Source organism: Urocampus carinirostris, chromosome 8 (assembly GCF_059441175.1).
Source record: "Urocampus carinirostris isolate Australia breed hairy pipefish chromosome 8, RoL_Ucar_1.0, whole genome shotgun sequence".
Classification (NCBI taxonomy): domain Eukaryota; kingdom Metazoa; phylum Chordata; class Actinopteri; order Syngnathiformes; family Syngnathidae; genus Urocampus; species Urocampus carinirostris.
In genome coordinates, this window is record NC_142356.1 from 30,371,324 (window position 1) to 30,394,694 (window position 23,371).

General features: G+C 38.2%; 1 protein-coding gene across 2 annotated transcripts; it reads left to right on the forward strand.

The window, feature by feature from the left end:
* The first annotated feature begins 4,962 nt into the window (after positions 1-4,962).
* LOC148361583 (malate dehydrogenase, cytoplasmic-like) lies at positions 4,963-22,155 on the forward strand. 2 transcript variants are annotated; one of them, XM_088342313.1, is made up of 9 exons: positions 4,963-5,124; positions 12,883-12,981; positions 14,925-15,021; positions 17,724-17,899; positions 18,970-19,092; positions 19,166-19,342; positions 20,757-20,870; positions 20,956-21,045; positions 21,805-22,155. In XM_088342313.1, exons 1-9 carry the CDS (start codon positions 5,071-5,073, stop codon positions 21,925-21,927), a joined length of 1,053 nt encoding a protein of 350 aa, XP_088198439.1. In that variant the 5' UTR covers positions 4,963-5,070; the 3' UTR covers positions 21,928-22,155. The 2 variants fall into 2 exon arrangements, with proteins under 2 accessions (XP_088198439.1, XP_088198440.1); XM_088342314.1 differs by lacking the exon at positions 4,963-5,124 and adding an exon at positions 10,680-10,845.
* Positions 22,156-23,371: the final 1,216 nt, after the last annotated feature.

Consider the following 23,371-nt stretch of genomic DNA (forward strand, 5'->3'; position numbering starts at 1 on the left):
ATTTTGATTCCTTTCAAATTAAAACCAATAATTTTCTGAACGCTACTTAATTTGGGACGGATGTGTTTCTGGAGTCGCGGGCCACATTAGGTCAAAAGAAATTGGCCAAGGAGCCGATCCTGGAGACCAATCCGATTTTTTTTTTCATTTACGAAGAAATACATATACATGCAGACATCAACGTGGTGTATTTCTTCATATTTGTTTTTAAATATATGTGTTTCATCAAATTGGTTTTAAAACGCTCAAAATTATACACAAATAATCTATTATATCCCCGTTTTAACCAATAAATGTAATGTTCGATTTTGTTGTAAAACTGTAGTTGAATTTTTGTGGTTTTTCTGTAGAACCTTTGTAGAATCTATGTAGTTTTATATTTGCAGTATTTCTTTGGTACTATTTCCAGTGTACAATTTTGTAGTACGTCTGTAGTATTTTTATACTTTAGTTGTATTTTTGCAGTATCTTTGTTATAGTATTTATTTTGCAATATTTCTGTTGTTGTATTTTGTATTGTGGTATTAATGTAGTAGTACTGTATTTTTGCAGTAGTGTTTTTTTTTTTTTTAGTATTTTAGTTGTATTTCTGTCATACAATTTCTGTGGTAGTATTTTTCAAGTATTTATATAATAGTATTTTGGTAGTATTTCTGTTGCAATGTTTCTATAGTAGTATTTTTAAATTGTAGTAGTACCGTAATATTATTTTTGTTGTTTTTCCATATCCTTATATATATATATATATATATATATATATATATATATATATATATATATATATTTAAGAATGAAAGCAAAATGATATAAAAAGTCCCTGTATTAAGTTTTAAATTTGATATTTATTTTTGTGGCAATTTAGTGTTATTTTAGTAGTAGTATTATTAGGACAAAGTTGGCACTAGAGACATTTTTTTTAATGATAGTACATTATTTACTATTATATTGTAATGTATTATCCATCCATCCATCCATCCATTATCTGCACCGCTTATCCACAGTAGGGTCGCAGGGGTGCTGGAGCCCCTCCCAGCTATCTTGGGCAAGGGACACCCTGAACTGGTTGCCAGCCAGTCACAGGGCACACTGAGACAGACAAACCACTTGCTTCTTTACACCAAGGGACAGTTTTGGCCAGTTCACCTGACGTGCATGTTTTTGGAATGTGGGAGGAAACCGGAGTGCCCCAAGGAAACCCACGCAAGCACGGCGAGAACATGCAAACTCCACACAGGAAGGTTCGATCTCATGACCTCAGAACTGTGCTGCACATGCGCTAACCACTGCCCCGCCGTGCTGCCCTATATAATCCAATATCATATCATATCATATCATATTATATTATATTATATTGCAACCATTTCCATTTGGCGGGCAATATTAAAAACCTGTCGGACCACATCTGGACTCCGGGCAGTATTTTGCGAACCCCGATTTAGTACACGCATTATCCTGTTCTTTATGATTTTAATGAAAACAGATAAATATAGTAAGCTACTTTTCAAATTCAAGGCAAAAAAAAAAAGTTTTTCCTTTTGTGTAAACAGGAAAACAAATAACCGCCCCCGTAAAAAAACAACAACAAACAAGTCACCAAACAACAGGGTTGGGTAGGGTTACTTTAACTTGATTACTTTCAATTACTTTTGGATTACTCCAATACCAAATATGCTAATAAAAGACAAAAGAAACTAAATATGAATAAAATTACTAAATTTTGTACAGGCTTGGGGAGTAACGGGATACATGGAACGGCAAAAATGATGTTGGCAAGCTTTTTGGATTTATTTTCGAGTCAGGAGAGAAAGCTTACCACGTGTTGTGAGTCATAATTTTATTCATATTTAGTTTCTTTTGTCTTTTTTTAGCATATTTGGTATTGGAGTAATCCAAAAGTAATTGAAAGTAATCAAGTTAAAGTCACCCTACCCAAACCCTGCCAAACAACCACTCATTTGCGACCAAACAGACAAAAACTACCTAATTGACCAATTATATGAGGATATTTTAAATTAAAACTTAATAAACACGAAGAACATTTAAATGTCAACGTATAAAAGCAAAGGGTGATAAATGAGCTTTCATTTTGAGGGTACGATCCCAGGTATCTCTTAAGTCTTTGTCGCCCCCTACAGATTATATGAATTCACACACCTTACACCTATTTCGACCCCTCTTTAATACACTAACCCAATGTTTCTCTTCCTTATTCTGTTTTTACAAATAGACCATTTCATCCATTTGGGTTTCAAACACTAATTAAACTGTCCCAATGTAATATGTCGCTTTTTAAGAACTATAGTTAATAATATCAGTTTGAAAAATCATAATGGAAACGTGATTTTTCTTTTGTATGACATTTGATAAATATCTTAATAGATAAAATAAATGCGTGACAAAAAATGCAGAAAACTGCATGGTTAGAATGATATTTAAAATGGCAATTACATTATTTGAAAGTACGTACACGTGCAGTACACAATGTCTCATCTCATCTCATCAGCTGCACCGCTTATCCTCAGTAGGGTCGCGGGGATGCTGGAGCCCATCCCAGCAATCATCGGGCAGTGGGCAGGGGACACCCTGGACTGGTTTCCAGCCAATCGCAGGGCACACGGGGACAGACAACTCACTCGCTCAGTCACACCTAGGGACAATTTGGACCAGCCAATTCACCTGAAATGTATGTTTTTGGAATGTGGGAGGAAACCGGAGTGCCCGGAGGAAACCCACGCAAGCACAGGGAGAACATATAAACTCCGCACAGTAAGGGAGCTGGATTTGAACCCACTCAGGAGGTTCCCACGATCTCAGAACCGTGCCGCACACGCGCTAACCACTGCGCCGCCGTGCTGCCCCCAGTACACAATGTATGTATGAAAAATATATTTATATAGAAGAGGTGGCCACAAAACAATTTTAATTTGAATCATTTTTTTTAACCATTGTATATTATTCTTAGATTTTCACCGTTTTTGCTTGTGGGGCGTGAATAATAAGCCCTTGGGCCGTAGTTTGCCCACCACAGTTTTTCATTTATTTATTCATTTATTTTGTAGAATAAGAAAATAATATTTAAAATAGGAAAATTTATATATGATATTTGTAATTTTATTTTTTTCTGCCTTGCAATCTTAAACAGTTCCATCAAACAACATTATTTATAAAATATTAGGCACTACATCACGAGCAAATAGTTATTATATTAAGAGAAAAAAAGTAATCTGCTGCCACCTATTTTTTGATGAATCTTACAGTTATTTGGCTGATCACTGGAAAAAAACAAACATACTGAACAACATGGTTTTACTGCCGCAATAAAATTCGGCAATTTTCTCAGCAGACTAGACAAGGTCCTACGGCACACTAGTGTACCTTGGCACACTGGTTGAAAAACACTAAACTAACCCAATTTGGAACTCAATTGAAACCCTATAGACCAGTGGTCGGCAATATTTTCTGTATCGTGGGCCGATTTAATGTTTGACTATATTCCAAAAGCTGTAATAACAATAATAAAAATAAGCCTGAATCGATTGTGTGATCAATGTAAGACTAGGGGCCCAGATAACATTAGAAAAGGCATGAGATGCTATCTCATCATCACACGATTTTTACTCATGGTACCATATGGTACAATGCTGTTTCGGCTGAACTCCTTCCCATAATGCTCCGTTACAAAATTGTGTGATGTTGAGACAAAACTTCATGCTTTTTCCTCTGTTATCTACAATCCTAATGATCTAGTGCAGGGGTCTCTAGCATGGTGCCCAATGAGGTCAACTGAGGTGCCCGCTGAACTGTTCTGAAAATGGATCACGAGTGGGGCGTCATTGTGATTTTCTAGTGAAGTGATTTTTTTTAAGTGTTTGACAGAGTCTATTTAACACTACTTCCAGCAATTAACTCGTTGCCAAGATAGTAATAAGTTGTTATTTTGGAAATACATATCTAACTGGGTGCCATTTGCGCCAGTAAGTGACAAAATAAAAAAACCGCGACTTGAAAAAGGTTGGAGATCAGTCATTGCTCAAATAGCGTGGTATACTACAGTAACAAATCAGTATTTTACACCCAAATTATGTCAACGTTTTGAGTTTTTTGGGTTGAAAGAAATGATGTATCTACATCCATCCATCAGCTGCGCCGTTTATCCTCTGTAGGGTCGCGGGGGTGCTGGAGCCCATCCCAGCTATCTCCGGGTAGTGGGCAGGGGACACCCTGAACTGGTTGCCAGCTAGTCGCAGGGCACACAGGGACAGACAATTCGCTCGCTCATTCACACCTAGGGACAATTTGGACCAGCCAATTAACCTGACATGCATGTTTTTGGAATGTGGGAGGAAACCGGAGTGCCTGGAGGAAACCCACGCAAGCACGGGGAGAACATGCAAACTCCGCACAGGAAGGTTGGTAGCTGGATTTGAACCCATAACCCATGACCATGTACCGCACACGCGCTAACCACTGTGCCGCCGTGCTGCCCTGTGTATCTACAGTGTAATAATGAAATACTGTCATTTCTTGTCCTTTATTTGCGGCCCGGTCCCAAAAGACCCATGGCCCGGTAATGGTCCTTGGTTGCCCACTGCAATGGACAATAAAGAGTTTCAAACTGGAGAAACTTTAGGTTCAAGGCTGTATTTTCTGGGTCCAAACTAAAGAATAGAGACGTAATTCTTTTTTCTTTTTACGGCAAGTAGCAAAATGTAACTTTCATACAATTTTGACCAATTATTGTGGAATTTTCAGGGTTCGTCATTTTTGTAAACACTCCACTTTGTTCAAATCAAAATAAGAAAGTACTTGTGCTCAGGGGGTGCATCAGAGATTGATTGACACAAAAACGGTTTAGTAGCAGCTATTTTTGTTTTTGAAATCCCATTAGGAGACTAGACGCTGAACGTGTGAGTTGGTGCGTGTAGCATCACGTCTCTGCATCCCTTCGCGCATGCGCAGCTTTCTCTCCTGTTTTTCTATCAATCGCTCTTACCTGGTGGCGGAAAGGAGGACAAGAAACGTCTTTTTTATCTTTATTCTGAAAACTGGAAAAAAGGCGATTGAAGAGTCATGTTAACACTGTTGACCTCCATGTATCTGGTGACAAGGACATTTTCGTCGCAGGTGAGTTTTGTGAGTTGCACCTGTTTTTCCTTACTGTCCTTATGGTTTGTGTCCAATGATGCGGTACAGTCATATTTTTTCTGCGTCTCAGACAAATTTCAGATGCGATCTTCTTAACTAATGACGTCACAAGGTGAACTTGCTCAGAGGAAACTTCCTGGTGCGTTGTCACATCTAGTTATGTGTCGTTCACGAACGTAATGGCAATATAAGCCAGCTCCCCATCAATAAGGAATCGACTCCCTTCCAAACGTTCTCTTTCTTTCTCCCTCTTCTATACCTAAATAGATATGCAATCCTCCATTATGAAAAAAAGAGTTCATACAAAGAAAAAATAAAAACACTGGGTGGCTAATATTATCACTATTTCTATTTTTTGTGGCTGAGGTGTGAGCCAAATCAGAATCTTCAGTCTCCCTTAATGCCCTCTGTCAAGAGGCAAGAGAATTGCGTGCCTCACTCGCATCTGCAGACCCTCATCATAGTATTACGTTACATATTGATTCCGTTGAATAAAAGCCTTGATAGATGAGAAATCCTCAATTATGAAAACAAGTCCATGCAATTTGAAAAAAAATAATTACTGGATGGCTAGACTTGTTTTCAGCTTGCGAATTACATCACAAATTCTATTGCCTGGAGCTGAGGTGAGCGCCAGATCATAATTCTTGCCCTCTGTCTTGAGGTAAGAGAATTGTGAACCTCACTCTGTAGATGCTCAGCACAGTAATACGTTACATTAAAAAAAAAAAAAAAAAAAAAAAACATTTTGAATTCAAATGAAAATTTTTAACACTGATATATATATATATATAACATGTACAGTGAAGAAAATTTGTATTTGAACACCCTGCTATTTTGCTATTTCTCCCACTTAGATATCATCAAGGGATCTGAAAATTTCATCCTTATTGTATATCCACAGAGAGAGAGAAAAAGAATAATCCAGATATCACAATGCATGATTTTTTTTCAACGATTTATTTGTGGTATATAGCTAAAAATAAGTATTTGAAGACCTGAGAAAATTAATGTTAATATTTGGTACAAAAGCCTTTGTTTGCTATTTCAGAGGTGAAACGTTTCCTGTAGTCCCTCACCAGGTTTGCACACACTGCATGAGGTATCTTAGCCCACTCGTGGACACAGATCTTGTCTACATCAGTCAGGTTTCCGGGCTGTTGCTGAGAAACATGGAGTTTGAGCTCCCTCCAAAGATTTGACTGGGTTCAGATCTGGAGGCTGGCTGGGCCATGCTAGAACCTTGATATGTTTCTTAAAGAGCCACTCCTTGGTTTTCCTGGCTGTGTGCTTCGGGTTGTTGTGGTGTAGGAAGACCCAGCCACGGCTGACCTTCAATGCTCTGACTGAGAGAAGGAGGTTGTTCCCCAAAATCTCACAATACACGGCCCCAGTCATCATCTCTTTTATGCAGTGCACTTGTCCTGTCCCATGTGCAGAAAAAGACCCCCAAAGCAGCCCCATGCTTAACAGTAGGGATGGTGTTCTCCGGATTGTGCTCTTCATTCTTCTTCCTCCAAACATGCTAGTGGAATTATGACCAAAAAGTTCTGTTTTGGTCTCATCTGACCACAAAACTTTCTCTCATGACTCCTCTGTATCATCCAAATGGTCATATGAAAACTTAAGACGGGCCTTTATATCTGCTGGTTTAAGCAGGGTAACAAGCAGGGCCATGCATGATTTCAAACCATGTTGCTCAGTGTTTTACCTCCAGTAATCTTGTAAAACGGTGGCCCCCGCTCTTTTCAGGTCATTGACCAACTCCTGTCGTGTAGTTCCGGGGTGATTCCTCACCTTTCTTAGAATCATTGAGACCCCACGAGGTGATGTCTTGCATGAGGCTCCACTCCAATTAAGATTGTTTAGCTTCTTCCATGTTCCAATGATTGCTCCAACAGTGAACCTTTTTTTCACCAAGCTGCTTGGCAATTGCTCCGGTCTCTGGTGTCTTTGGACAGCTCTTTGGTCTTCGCCATGTTACAAGTTAAAGTCTTACTGATTGTAAGGGGTGGACAGGTGTCTTTATCCAGCTAACGACCTCAAACAGGTGCATCTGATTCAGGATGATAGATGGAGTGCAGGTGGACTTCTAATGGGTGGACTAACAGGTATTTTAGGGTCAGAATTCTAGATGACACACAGGTGTTCAAATACTTATTTGCAGCTGTATCACACAAATAAATTGTTAAAAAAAATCATGCATTGTGATTTCTGGATTTTTCTTTTTAGTTTATGTGTCTTTCTCACAGTGGACATGCACTTACGACGAAAATTTCAGACCTGTCCATGATTTTCAAGTGGGAGAAATAGCAAAGTAGCAGGGTGTTCAAATACTTATTTTCTTCACTGTATATACATATATTATGTATACCGCAGCCATAACCCCCTAGTGGGAGGTGGCTAGAGTCATTTCTGACTCTTTTTGGGAGATTGATACAGAGGAGGGGATTCCCACCCCCCTGGCTCAACCGAACTGAGGTGTTGGGAGTCATTAGGTGACCACCCCACCCCAACCCCTAATGCTGAACGCCAAGCAGGGAGGCAACGGGTACCAATGTTTGAGTCTTAGGTATGACTCGGCCGAGGCTTGAACCACAACCTCCCAGACTCTGGGAGGGCGCCGTACCCCCAAGGCCACCAAGCTGGTTTTAATTATATATATATATATATATATATATATATATATATATATATATATATATATATATATATATATATATATATCTTTCTATCTATCTATCTACGTATCTCTCTCTCTCTCTCTCTCTCTCTCTCTCTCTCTCTCTCTCTCTCTCTCTCTCTCTCTCTCTCTATATATATATATATATATATATATATATATATATATATGTATACACAGTATATGTACACTTTGATGACAGGAGAACGTCATTGGACGTAGCCTATTTAACTAGAGCTCCTGTATATTTTTTCAAAGCATCTGGAGTGTAGGATTCTCTTGTATTTTTGGAGTTGTAATCTTGGAACATCATGGTTAGATTTGCACAACATTTCTATACTTGTGAAGAATGTGTTTATAAAGTGAGAATGAAGAACACTTTTTTGTATTTTTGTCACTTTTCAGTTAAGTTTTGTTTGAAATACACTAAGAATAAAGGGTCAGATTCTTGAAATAGTTGAGCTCCCATGATTGACGGGTCATCTTTATTTTACGCGGCAGCTTTTAAAAACTGTATCCGATCTTTGTACGTCTTTTACAGCATTGTTTTTCAACCAGTACGCCGGGGCACACTAGTGTGCTGGGAGTCCTTGTCTAGTGTGCCACAGGAAATTTCCTGATATTATCTTTCCATAAAAAAGCATGCCATTGTTCAGTATATTTCCTTTTATTCCAGTGGTCGGCCAAAAACCTTTAACATTCATCTACAGCAGCAGTTTCCTATTCTTTTACCCTTTATACTGTATATTAATTATGAGGTAGACAGGGAAATGTTCTTAATAACTTATTTTGTTTGATGAAGCTGTTCAAGATTGTACCTCCAATAAAAATGATACAATTAATCAGTACAAAAATATTGTTTTTAATTGTACTCATTTGGATTAATCATTTCTTATTTAAAAAAAGACAAACAGAAAAAGTTAATGTCGTAAAATAAAAAGTTTTACTGGCAGATCTTTTTGCTCATTTCAAGTATTATTTTTATACTATTATTTTTTTAGAAAAAGAAAATAAATATGTACATTTATTTGTACATTATACGTACATTTTTGACAGAGAGTGTGCCTCAAGATTTTTTTTGACTAAATAAGTGTGCCTCGGCTCAAAAACAGTTGAGAAACACTGTTTTACCGAACAACAATAATAATTTAACCACAACATGTCTTTTAAGATGGGACAAGCTGTTTTCATATTCTTTTTACTTGTTACAAAGACACACACACAGCGATGCCTCAATTCATATTTTGGACATTTGTTTCTAGGTTAGATTTTTGACTCGAGAATGCAATTGAAAGTTTTTAATTATGTAGATTGATTAGTGCAGTTGTTTAAGTCGTACTTGTTGCCATAGCGGCTGCAAGGTTCTTAAAGGATGTTAAGTACGCTAATGCTGCTTAACAGTTGCTCCCAAATCATATGACTCCAGCTTCCCCACAGCAAGCATTTGGCAATGCTTTTGAACTGTTTTTCTTTTAGTTTTTCTTTCACTTGAATCTTGTATGAAAATTTAAAGAAATACTTTGGCCCGGATTCTAATATTATACTTTATATAACAGGTGTCACATTTATGGTGCCTGTGGGGACCAGAGAGCCCCTAATTAACAAATGCACCAAGATTCATTAAAAATGTACCTCCCCTGTATTAGGTCAGTGTGAGTTTCTGGTAAAATAGAAATGATAGAGTTGTAGAAAGAAATGAATTATGTTTTTTTAAAATATATGTCTTCTGATTGCTGTTAGATATCTTTAATCTGACCAAATTAAGTCCCAGAAAACAAAAAGAGCTATCACTTAGAAATATTTTTTAGAAAGGTCATTTTAAATCAAATGTTGTATTGGCTTTTACAACTTAAACCTACACAACAGCCAAACCAATAAAAATGCAAACGAACACAAAGAAAAATAGAATATTTGCAAGAATTATGCAAAAAAATGACATTGGTATGATAGCTCGTGATTTTTTGTAGTATTCAAATCAATGTTTTACTGAATTAAATATTTTTGTACCACTAGGAGGCACTAAATATTACAAACAGTCCCTTTAATTATTATGTTTTTTTTAATCTTTTCTAATGGTTGTGAGAAATGCTTAACCTGATCCGTGTTTTGACAGAAATTAAGTACCCCAAAAAAACAAAAAGATCTATCACTTCGAAATATTGTTAAGGGTAATAATGTTAAATTAAATATCTTATTGGGTTTTATAGCATAAACCCACACAGTTATCCACATAAAAGCTAAAACAAGACAACAAACAGCCAAAACAAGAAAAATGAAAATAAACACTAATAGAAACAATAATGTTATAAAAAAAAAATACGCAGACATCAATAGTCAACTTCACAGACAGGTTTTTTCACTTTTCTATCAGCAAGACGATGCCTGTCTGACGGTCTATCTTCTCCCTCCTTGGCCGCGAATACAAGTTGCAATTCCACATTTCGCAGTATGGTGTCGCTAACACAGTACGTACATTTATTAATTTTTCGATCCGCTTATATTTAATTCCTCATAGATTAGATTAAGAAAACATTGCAAATAAAGAAATTGTAGCCAACAAACTAAACAAACAATAATTTACCAATAAAACGGGCTGAACGCACCTATTGCATTAAAAGTCTCGAGTTTGATCAATTAATTCGTTGTGTAAAGTAGTCGCTTATTATAATAACTATCATTGTTGTTGTTTTTATTGAGTATTACCTATGTGTTATATATTCTATACTGTACATACTGTGCTTTCTAATTTGCATAATCCGTTACATTTCCGGTCATGAGCCTTGTTTGGGGAAAGTAGGCCCGTGAAGGTTAGCGCGATGTATTGTGGTATACGTAGTTTATTTTAGGGAGACTAACCGGTGTGGACGCGTTAAAAAACTACAAATCCCATCGCTATTCGTGGATCACGAAGGAGGCGTCGTCCTGGATAGAGGTGACCCTCAAGCCTCCAAGCACTCGAGTCCTCCTCCATCCTCTCCTCGCTAAGCGCTTGTACTCGCCCGTCGTCGTCTAAAATGGTAAAGCATTTCCATTCAGTCATTACTTTCGTAAAGTATCGTGGGTGTTATTTCTTTTTGTTTTTTTGGGGTTGGGGTCATTTTTATAAATGCATGGAGCGGCCTATTCTGTTATGCAGCAGAATGACTTTCATTTATTCCTCGATTGTTTCATTACATTTTCAAACGATTTATCCGCTTCAGTTTTTATGTTATGTGGTTTGTGGATGCAACCAAGCATTCGTTTAGATAACTTTATGGTCTCGTTTTCGGATCGTGGTGACGTCAACCTACTTCTGTCACGCGACAGGCGAGTTGCAAAATAACCCCTAATGGTTTTAAACTGTGACGGTAGGGGGAACACAGTTCATCAAGGCTCCATTCACAAGCAACGCAATCATATTATTTGCAGGACACAATTTTGACAACAACAGTGATGCTTTTTTGTACCTACTCTGTTAATACAGTATTTTCATTGAATGGAGTTTGGACGTGGCACTCGTGGTTCTGCACCGATTTCAGTATCCATTTTAATTATGGAAGTTTGCACGGTCGTAACAACGTGCAAACTTGCTTTGGTTTTTTTTCGGAATATGGATACAATTTGCACCCTACAACCGGAAGACGAGTGAACGTATCTCATTTAATATGAAAATTGAACCTGTTAGCATGTGGATTACTTTCCAAAGAGAACCTGATAGGTGAAATATGTGAAGTAGAAAGCTTTTTATTTTATTTTTTTTACAAGTATCCAATTACATACCGTATTATACATAGAAACTGAAAGAACAAACACCTTTTACTACCCAAGCAGTCGTTTAAAACTGGGTTTGGCAACCCAAAGTGTTCAAAGAGCCACATTGAAAAAAAAAACTCAAATTAAAAGAAAAACGTATGTATTAAGGTGCAAGCCACAAGGGAGCACCAAAGAGGCACGTGCAGCTAGTTGCTTGTTGCTGACCCCCTGTTCAAAAAAAGAAATTACTGTATACTGTTTAGCCAATCAGAATGCAGATTACAATACACATTGAAATTCTCTGAAACCGCGAGACCGTGTGTGAACCGCGTTATAACTAGGAGGGAAGGTATATGCTTCATGATTTCTAAGTCAAGTTTTTCACTCAAGAAGAGATCTGTCATGGATTATATTTGTTTCGAGTATCCTTTTTCGCTAGAAGTGTACGTGTCGTGCAAAAGTCAAAACATGTGTCTTATTTAGAGGGATAGTGTGTAATATTTAGGGTCTCCTAGTGGTACAAAAAAACTCCATCTAGTAAAAAAAAAACCCAAACAAAATATTGATTTGAATACAAGGCAAAAATACACAAACGATCATAGTAATGTTCATTTTATTTAAAAAAAAAAAAAAAAGAGGTCAAAAAGTGTGTATTCTTATAACATAGTGTAATCTCTACTTTGTCTGCCGTTTTGTTGCTTACTGTGGCACGAGTTTTCATTCGCATTAGACAACAGTGCTATCTAGTGGTCAAATAATACACACTGGGGTTTTAAGGCTAAGTTCTCATTCATTCAAGTGAGTACGGTCATGGCAATGAAATGTTAGACCAGATCACAAAAGACTTGCTCAGTGCTACACTGTATTGTGAATAGAGACTTTTAATGCAGGCATGTACATATGAATGGATGTGAAGAAATACCTATTTGAAGACAACCACAACTGCTTAGTTGGATCGATACAATGCACTGAAAGTGCTTCTTAATGTGCATTGGCTTCCTTGCACTAAATGCACTCCAAGTTACGGCAAAGAAGCAAAAAAAGAATGAAACTTGATTGAAAATTGTTTCTGTCCAAATTTATTTTTTGTAATGCCTTGTGACAATGCACAAAGCCAATGTTTTTTTTACTTGGAGTAGTTCCTGCAGTGCACAAAGCACAGACATGATATCAACTCTAAATTTAGCTTGCCATTTGGATGTAAAGTTACAGCAACTGCAAACTGTTAGACAAAGATGTGCACAGCTATTTTATGAGTTTGACTTGGTGCTAGGCGTTGTCTGAATAATAGATGAAAATATTTTGCACTTGTCCGTCCGCAGGCTGATCCAGTCCGAGTAGTGGTTACCGGCGCGGCCGGACAGATCGCCTATTCGCTGCTCTACAGCATCGCGAATGGCGACGTTTTCGGGAAGGAGCAGGTGAGCTTGCTATGTAATGAGATGCTGACCTGAATGTAAACAGTCCCACGCAGTAAGCATGCTATAAAGCTATAAAGAACAACATTAGAATTCCATCAAAAAACAAAATTGCCATTCAATTATTTTGATTTTTTTTTACTTCAAATTTTAGCATCTTAGCAGTCCTATTCACTGTTTTCAAAATCTGGGTTCGTACAGGTGCTTAAAATCTTTAAAAATGCTTTAATTTTAATGTTTTTTCAATGTTTGAAAGGTGCTTGTATTTTGGGTGATGCTTAAAATTGTTGCCATGTTTCACAGCAGTATAACTCGATAGACCACGCAATAAATAAAGGAAAATAAATCAAGTCTGCTTAAAAATTTCACCGGCATGCCTGCTCTAGTGTCTTGGCTTTGCCACTACATTTCTTCTTCCCTCGTGACTAACAGCAAGCTGGCAGTTTGTATAGCATTGTCGTTGCCCCCTTTGCGCCCAAGTGGACCAAGATGCTGGGTACTGGATAAATTGGAAAAATGGCTTTGAAAGTGCTTGAATGTGTCCATTAAAAAGGTGTACGAAGCCTGAAAAATAAAATGTAGCATTACGGAATGTTTGTTTTATTAAAAAAGATTGAATGTTTGACTATTTTAAGTGATTTTTATTCGTCATTTAATTTAAAAATGTATTTTTTGATTGCAGAAATAATTATTAGTGGCAGGCCTAAGTAAGATTTTGTAGTCATATTGGAACTAAAGATACAACCTTTGAGATGTACAACTACGGACATGGATAATTTTGTGAATATATTTTGGCATATATAATATTGGCTTTACTATATACACCAGTGACATTGGCCTGAAATATTGCATCTCCAAAGTCATTACTTTTCAGGAGAATTCAACAAATTGTTTCAGGTTGATACCCATGATATGTTAAATGTGTAAAATTTTATAATTCCAACTATTCAGAAATATTGCTCGGATAAAAATTGGAGAGTTGTTACCGCTTTTCCAGTTGTATGAGCGGAACCCACTCTATTGAGGGTAAAAAAAAAAAAGATGCACTGGACTATAAGTCGCAATCTGTATGTTGAAAAATTATGTTTACTGTATCTACAGAACCAGTTAGAACTATAAATTGAAATGTATGAAACTGAACAGATTCTTTCCGAACATGGCCTTTGAATATGGCAACATTTTAGCTACATAAAACGCATCAGAACTAAGTGAAAATAAAGTATTTATCAACACAATGCTCGCATCATACGAACTTCTTGATGTAGGTTCCATTATGTAGAAGCGATAATTCAAAAACATTTTACAGTTTGTAATTCCATCTGCCACACAAAAGACCCCTTTTTGTCTTTGCATTGAGTTTTTGTGTTTTTTTTTAATCCTACTTCTCTAGAGTAGGCCACTCCAACATAAATGTCTATGGTCACCAGGTAGCCCTTTAAAAGCACTTAAGTAGCCTGTGGGATGGTTCTGAAAATAGCTCACCAGTGATGGGTCATAGTGATTTTCCAGGAAATTTGATTTCTAACTGGCATAAGAAATCATTGACATGATCAGTGTTTTTAAAACACTGTTTTAGTGGTTGACAGCTTGTTCTAACCCTACATTTAATAATCACAACAAAATTGTAACAACATTCTTATTATTTTAGCAATTCATTTAAAAATGGCAGCCCTTCACACTATTAGTAACAAAAAAAGTAGCTCTCAGGTTCAAAAAGGTTGGTGACCCCTGAGCTAGAACACTCGTATTGGTGGAAGAAAATTCTAGAGAATAGCCTCATCTCTGTATGAGCTCTCGATTGAAAAAAAGTATCAGCTTATAATCTTGGAAATATGGTATACTGTTGGTATATTTTCCTATAATTGTATCAGAAAATCAAAGGAGGCAGTCCAACCTTTTCAAATCAAGTAATTTGCCTGATTTGACTTGTAATTTGTGTATGTCAGCCCATCATCCTGGTTCTGCTGGACATTCCTCCCATGCTGCCGGTGCTGGATGGCGTTGTGATGGAGCTGCAGGACTGTGCCCTGCCACTGCTTAGGGGTAAGCCTCTATCTTGTGGTCAGTCATCAGTTTGCATAACAACCTTTTGAACGGCTTCTCAAAAAATGGCGCAAAGATCAGGGTCGCCGCAGAACTTTTGAGTGCGTTGACCAGGTGAGTAAGGAGCTCACTCAGAAGCTGGCCAATCAGAGCAGTGAGTGGAAGGGGGCAGTGAATAGGGACTGAAGTCCATTTTGATAATGACAACAGCAAGCTTGTTATCATCACTTATCAACCTTGTGGAAGCATCTCAATGGTTATTTATCACCCAATAGGGGAATGATTGTAAACTTACATGGTGTGTTACTAGGTCTCTGTTTGTGTACTAAAATATTGAACATAAGACCTTATTGCCCCCCAAATCCCTGTTTGCACCAGATTGCTTGTGTTCATTGTTGAGTAATATGCTTGAGTACTTAAATGATTATTTCTTTACTACAATTTAACAATATATGAATGTATTAGGGGTGGGCAATACGTTCCAAAAATCTTAATTCAATCAGTCAGCCTGGACAATCACTATTTTAATTGGTTTTAAACAATAATTAAATGTGGGATAATTTTGGTAATTTATTATTGAATAATTGTTAATTACCGTATTTTCCGCACTATATGGCGCACCATGTTATAAGGCGCACCTTCAATGAATGATATATTTTAAAACTTATGCCATACATAAGACGCACCCCATTATAAGGCGCTATAAGTGCATGCTGGTTTAAGATCAGGTAATTGTGCAATTTTGTAATTGTAATCCTGTGCAGTCCTTCGAGACATTTTTGGGATTAAGGGCTATTTACGGTAAATAAATGTGACGACTTGACTACAGTAGAGAATGTAGTTACTTCATGCAACCTCTAGATGTTGCCACGCTCAAGGGAATGTCAACAAAATATTCAAAAAGGTCAAACTTTATTAACAAACAAGCTTTCCACAACTCCATTCACTCCCAAAATAAATAAACAGCTGTTTTATTATTTTCTCTGAGGTAAAGCATTTTAGTGACACATCTTTGACATCTTTGAACAACATCGACATATCATTTTATTTTTTGTCCATTTAGTCAACACGCAAAGAAAAAAACGTCTGATACTGTTATTTTAAATGAAACGTTAGTGCAATCGCAATAAAGTGACACTCGTAATGTGCAAAAACAACGAGTGCAAAGCAATAACATAATAACTGTAAAATGTAAAACGTAAACACACAAAAGAAAAACAAAGATCACTCTATAAGCTCCTCATCGACGAATCCCTCGAATTCTTCTTCTGCTGTGTTCGAATTGACCATATCTCAGTGAATGGGCCATCCAACACGTCCGGTGTTTTTGTGCCAGCGCTGTTGCCTTCATACGTATAGTTATCGTACTGACACTTCTGCTTGCCGCTCTTTGTTGAACAACCCACTGTTCAAGTGTCTCCTCTAACTCTGGCCATCTTGCTTTATTGCCACGGAAACTTTGTTGAGTTTTCCTTACTTGGCGGAGCTTATCTTCATCCTTTCTCCACTTCCGTACCATCGATTCATTTAAGTTTAACTCTCTCGCTGCCGCTCTATTGCCGTGTTGTGCTGCGTGACTGATTGCTTTGAGTTTAAACTCGGCGTTGTACGCGTGTCTCTTAACAGGAGCCATTTTCTTATACAAATGCACGTATGAAAGAGAATCTCGCTCTCTCTCTCTCTCTCTCGCTCTCTCTCTCTCTCAAACGTGACATTCTGAATAATTCTGCGTTTGTTTAAGGTAAATTGTGCTTTACATCTTCACCAGTCATAACCCTGGATTCAGACAAATACTGTATTTGTTGAATATGAATTAAGCAGTTTAATGGGGTAGCCATTTTGCCACTTAGTAAACAAATACAACACGAGCCCCGGCAACTACCAATCGTTTAATATTTCCCAGTATGCACAGCGCGAAAAATGGAGTCGGCGGCTGTTTCTCGTAGTTGCGAGACCTTGCGAATTTAATATTGAGCCATATATAAGGCGCACTGTGTTATAAGGCGCATGGTCAGCTTTTGAAAAAAAACAAGACTTTTAGGTGCGCCTTATAGTGCGGAAAATACGGTATATATTATTTGGTAATATAAATATAAAAATACGTTTTTAAGAAAATAATTATTCAAAATTTCCCAAAAAGCAGAATTTATTTTAAACCAGATTTAAAACCGTGACACTCACAGCTAGTGGAAAAAAAACTTCTCATAACTTGTGACTAATTTACTTAAATGCTACAGTTAACTAGCAAGTGGCTATTATTGGATAGTTGACAACATCTTTGAAGATTTGGCATTGTCTCAGGATGTAGAGCACTCGTCTTGGGATCAAGAGGTCGCAGGTCCAATTCCCGGCTCCTCCCTGTTATATGTCAAAGTGTCCTTGGGCAAGACACTGAATCTCTAATGCCCCTGATAGCAGGTAGTTACTTTGCATGGCTGACTCTCCTATCGGTTAGTTAGTGTGTAAAAGGGAAAAGTATGAAGCACATTGTAAAGCGCTTTGGGAGGTCTTCATTGACTTGAAAAGCGTTATATAAATGTAGACCATGTACATTTATTTATTGCCCAGCCCTTGGATGTATTGTGAAGAAACGGTTAAAATTTAAACTTCTTTAGTTTGCCCAATGCATTGATTATTCAACAAAGTGTTCAATGAATACACCAATGCCACAAGTTAACAACCTATCTCCCCTGTGTTCTCAGAGGTAATCCCCACCGACAAGGCGGAGGTAGGCTTCAAGGACATCGACGCCGCTATCTTGGTGGGCGCCATGCCTAGGAAGGAGGGCATGGAAAGGAAGGACCTGCTCAAGGCCAACGTGGCCATCTTCAAGGTGCAGGGCGCCGCCCTGGACAAGTACGCAAAGAAGACTGTTAAGGTACTACGTTGTTATTGATGAAAGTAAAGATAATTCAATTAAAAAAAAAGTTGAGGGAAGACCCAAACAGTGCAGTTAGATGCAAGTTCAACAGCCGCTAGTCTGACTAGTCCGCCATGAATTTGACATGTGGTTAAATTACTATGTAGTCAGCGGAAAAAATTTCGTCCTTTTCGTCAGCATTCCAATTTGATTAAATCGGGAAACAAAAAAGACAGAAAACAGTTTACTCCGTCTATATTTGTTTCTGAACTGTTATGGGAATAACTGATAACGCGTTGTGATTTTTGCTTATGTGCACAAATTAAAATAGAAAAAAATTATATCGTGTCTTCTTGGATCTTCTGACCACTTCGGATAATGCCACGTAATAATAATATCATTATTCGGAATCATAATAATAATAATACATTTTACTTTAAAGCGGCTTTCAGGACACCAAAGGTCGCTGGACACAGAATGTCAAGCAACAAAAACAAGAATAAAATTAGGCAGGTAATAAATACAAAATGAAACGAAGTAGAGTTAAAATAAAGGGGGCAGTATGTGAGGCAGATATTTATGAACAGGCAAAATCTGAAAGGTGGGTTTTAAATCCGGATTTGAAGGTGGACAAAGTGGCGGATTTTTGGAGGTCAGCTGGTAATGAGTTCCAGAGCTGGGGGGCAGAGCGGCTGAAAGCCCGGCCGATCTTCCCACAAACCTGTTCAGTATTTAATGTTTGGTATTTAATGTTTGGTATTTAAAGTGACAGTGTGTATTATTTAGCAACTTCTAGTGGCAAAAACGTCAAAACGAATACAGTGGGGCCTCGCTACTTCGCGGTTCCATGTTCGCGGGTTCAGAGCTTCGCGGGTCTAGCAAATAATAATAATAACATTTTTGAAAAATTATTATTATTATTATTTTTTAAGCATTTTTGAAGGGGCGTTGCTACTTTGCGGATTTTCATTTTTCGCGGGTGGTTTTGGTCCCCATTAACCGCGATAATCGAGGGATTACTGTAGTCAAAAACGAATGATATACAGATTCTGGTTCTCAGACATTCATCGTTTTGCTTTTGCGTTAAGGTTCTGGTGGTAGGCAACCCAGCCAACACCAACTGCCTCATCGCCTCCAAGTCCGCTCCATCTATCCCCAAGGAGAACTTCTCCTGCTTGACTCGGCTGGACCACAACCGTGCGGCCTCACAGGTACGCTCACACTAGTTCAAAGCATTCAGGGAAAAGGCCGTTGACGATTGCGCGGCTCCCCTTGGTTCCATAGGTAGCGCTGCGCTGTGGGGTGTCAACTGACAAAGTCAAGAACGTCATCATCTGGGGCAACCACTCCTCCACTCAATACCCGGACATTCACCACACCAAAGTTAACATGCACGGCGCTGAGGTGGCCGGGTACGATTGCGTCAAGGACGACGCCTGGCTCAGGGGTGGCTTTATCTCGGTGAGCTATTCAAAACGTTTTTACCATAATAAAACGGTAACTGGCATTTTTACCTGAACTCCTTAAAAGGTGTAGCCAAAGTAAAACTGAAGCTGTAATTGAACCATTTGGAGTATAGCCATTGTTTGACTTAAAGGCTCGCCGTGCCTGCAAATAGGATTTTATCTTATAAATGTTTGGAATCATTCGAATCTGCTGAAGTTCAGCGTTCTAACAATATATAAAATGGTGTGGCAACCCGGGGAATTAGGTAGGTTTTACACAAGAGAGTGTTTTCCAGGGTTCAACAAAGAGGTTTTTCAATTACCAAAACATTCTGGGAAAATAAGGGGGTGGTCCAAAAATTACTCCGATTCTTCTCTAAATGTAGCTGGGCTTTCTGTGGTGAGCGGAGGCTTTGCTCAGTGGTTGAACACGGGTTCTTTAAGGTCCCTCTCCTGGGGCGAGAACGCCATAGGCAGAGAGGGTGAACAGTTAGTATCAAAATTAAACCTTAAATCTTCAAACGCTCCCAAAAGCCAGCCTTCTGCCTCGTCTTCGGCCCATACAAAAGGAAGTTCCTCTTCTTACTTCAAAAAGGATGCGGCCACTGACTGCTTACTGCAGTGCCATGGAGGGATTGGCGCATTGGCTTCACCAGCCTGGTCAGCTTTCTCCTTCCCTCTAGCGTTTAAATGCTGCTCCGTGGGCAATCAGTGGATTTGCCTCATGTGTGACCACACCCCAAGCTCCAACTGATTCGAAGGCATGCAATGGGAGATTGCTGTGGTTCACGACCCTGGCCATTATAAAAGGTTGTTTTCGCCCACTTACTGCAGCCTTCCCTATCAGATGGGCCCTTGGGTTGTCACAATGGATATTAGTTAGAATAAAAAACAAAAACGTAATTTCTAGAAATTGGCGAAAACTGAATCAGTGCATCGATTCTAAATCCTTTTTCAGGCATCAGTAATCGTGATGATAGCCTACAGCTACCTTCTCATGGCCATTCGGCAAACAGAAACCTGGAATCAAAAGAACTTTAATTTAACATTGAATACATGCATTATTAAGGGAAATATATGTTGTAATTAAAAACTACTTTTCCAAAATATCACTCACTTCTTTTAGAGCCAGTAGGGAATTTTATGTTATGCTAGTATCATTTTGTTGTATTGATATCAATTATTACTCCTGGTTTTGATATTCTTTATTGCTCTTTGCCTGGAAAAAAATAGTATCAAACATCTTTAGTATTTACTGATATAATTTTACTGTATAAATGTTTTTGGGGTGAAAAAAGTTATTTTCCAAAAGTCTTTCTGTCACAAACATCACAATTTTGCAATGCTAGGTCTACTTGTAGCACTCAAATAACGTTGGAGCATTTTCCCGTTTTTTTTCTAAACAATAAACATTTCTTTTTAATGTTCAGACAGTGCAACAGCGTGGTGCTGCCGTCATCAAGGCAAGGAAGCTGTCCAGCGCCATGTCTGCCGCCAAGGCCATCTGCGACCACATGAGGGACCTCTGGTTTGGTACCAAGGAGGTGGGAACATGCCATGTGAAAGTTGATCATGCGACTTTTATGGTTCTCAGACAGTTTGTTCATGTTGTTAACTTTCTGTTTTCAGGGTGAATTTGTTTCTATGGGCGTGTATGCTGCAGGAAATTCTTACGGCATCCCAGAGGACCTCATCTACTCCTTTCCTGTCCAGATTAAAGTAAATGCAAAATCACCCTTTTATTCAAGTACAGTGGATCCCCGGTTGAATCAAGGCATACATTTGAAACACGTCTGCAATATTACGATTTGATTTACGGATCCCTTATCCACCTGGGTCATTGGAGCACCACTTCCTGTGGTGTGTTTTGGGCAAGTACAGACTGGTGGCACCCATCCCTCTCCAGGACTGTTTTTGTGGTTGGGTTTGCTCCCCTCGCATGAAACAGACTGGTTTCCATGTTTACCAGTAGCTGGAGAAGTTCCCTTGATCTGACTTAGATACAGCATCTTCATCTTTGGGTCGCCATTGTTGTCGGATTAAAGCGTCCTCCCGCTCTTCAGAAATGAGCAGCTTCAGCGAGTGTCTCCTGCAGCCCAACGCAGTGCACTTTGCTCACGAAGCCTTCTGATATGAGTGTGATAATACAGATGCCAGGTCCTAAATCATTTGGGAAACATTTTCGACTATGAAGGGATACTGTTCCAAATTTTTGAGTAGGCCTGTTTTGTTCACGTTCACATAGCAATGTTGATCTGTGTAGCCCTGAGAGACTTTTTGTGATTGAGGGCTATGCAAATAAATGTGATTTGCATGATATGCAGCCAAAAAATATATATTTTTCATCATCTTTCACCAGCAGAGCACAATTATTGTCCAAATAAAGCACCTTAATTTCCCTGTAACATTCGGTGATTCAAACAATAACCTTTATGTTTGAACAATCTTCTGAACTAGTGATATGTTATTCATTGTCAGAACAAAAGCTGGAAGGTAGTAGACGGCCTCAGCATAAACGACTTCTCCCGGGCCAAGATGGACGCCACGGCCGCTGAGCTTGTGGAGGAACGAGACACCGCCATGAACTTCCTTTCCCAGTGACTGGGACCGGTACACTCTCCTTTCCACAGCTCCTCACGGTTATGAAGACTGAGCCTGACCAGACCACGCGCCCTACTTCCACCTACACTTTCCATGTCCGTGTATGTGAACGCGTGTCTGTGTGTAGTAGTCCAGACCTTTTAAAGCTGTCATTCATCACAAACTCGTGTTGGAGGAAAAACTCGCAAGCAACAACAACAAAATAATAAAAACTAATGCTTAACCACAGACTACTTTCAGTTTCAGTTTTTTTAAAGTGACTCTTTTTTTATTCAATTATTTTTTCTTCATAAAATAAAAGATTGAAAGAAAACTGAATGAATACAAAAGAGAAAATAAGACTATTCATCTTACTCATGAGACTCAAATTTCAGTTGTCTTAACAAGATTTACCAATATTTTACAGACTATAAGGCGCACCTAAAAACCACAAATTGGCCAGAAATTTAAGTGTGCCTTATAACCCGCTTAGGCTTGTATACCGCAAAATACTGTGGCGTTTTTATTTGTGCAATAATGGATCACTGAAAAAAAAAACATCACTGAACAAAATCGGAAAACATTACAAGCAAACTAAATCGAACCTGGGTTGTGGCAGTGAAAGTGCCGACACTTAACCTCTTGATACAGCTAATATGTGAAAAGGTATTAGATTTGATCTCTTCATTGAAATCTTTTTACCGGCCAGAAATGAATGTTAGAGAACCGAGAAAACAGAAAGTCTTCCTGAAAGCTATAAATCGGACTTGGTGTTTAAATCAGATACACCTAGGACTTGTTTCCCTCGTCATGCTTTTTTTGTATTAGGTTTTTGCCAGGGTTGGGTAGGGTTACTTTAACTTGATTACTTTCAATTACTTTTGGATTACTCCAATACCAAATATGCTAATAAAATGCAAAATAAACTAAATATGAATAAAATTATGACTCACAACACGTAAGCTTTCTCTTCTGTCTTTGATCTCTGGCAAAACCAACATAAAATGCGACAGAAACAAAATGAAAATAAATCCAAACAGCTTGCCAACATCATTTTTGCCGTTCCATGTATTCCGTTACTCCCCGAGCCTGCACAAAATTGAGTAATTTTATTCATATTTAGTTTATTTTGTCTTTTATTAGCATATTTGGTATTGGAGTAATCCAAAAGTAATTGAAAGTAATCAAGTTAAAGTAACCCTACCCAACCCTGGTTTTTGCACTCTCACCGCTGCAGTCCAGATTCGATTTCTATTTAATGTTATTCAATTTGTCAGACTGATCAATAATAAATGTAGCTTAAGTATATGAAATTGCAAAGATTATACATGGATTAATACAGACAACAGTAGATCTAACTATAGTTTTCATTCCATGCACTTTATAGTCCGATGCGCCTTCCATATGAAAAATGTATTTTGGGGTGTGCGCCTAAAAGTGTGGAAAATACAGTCTTTTTTTCTCA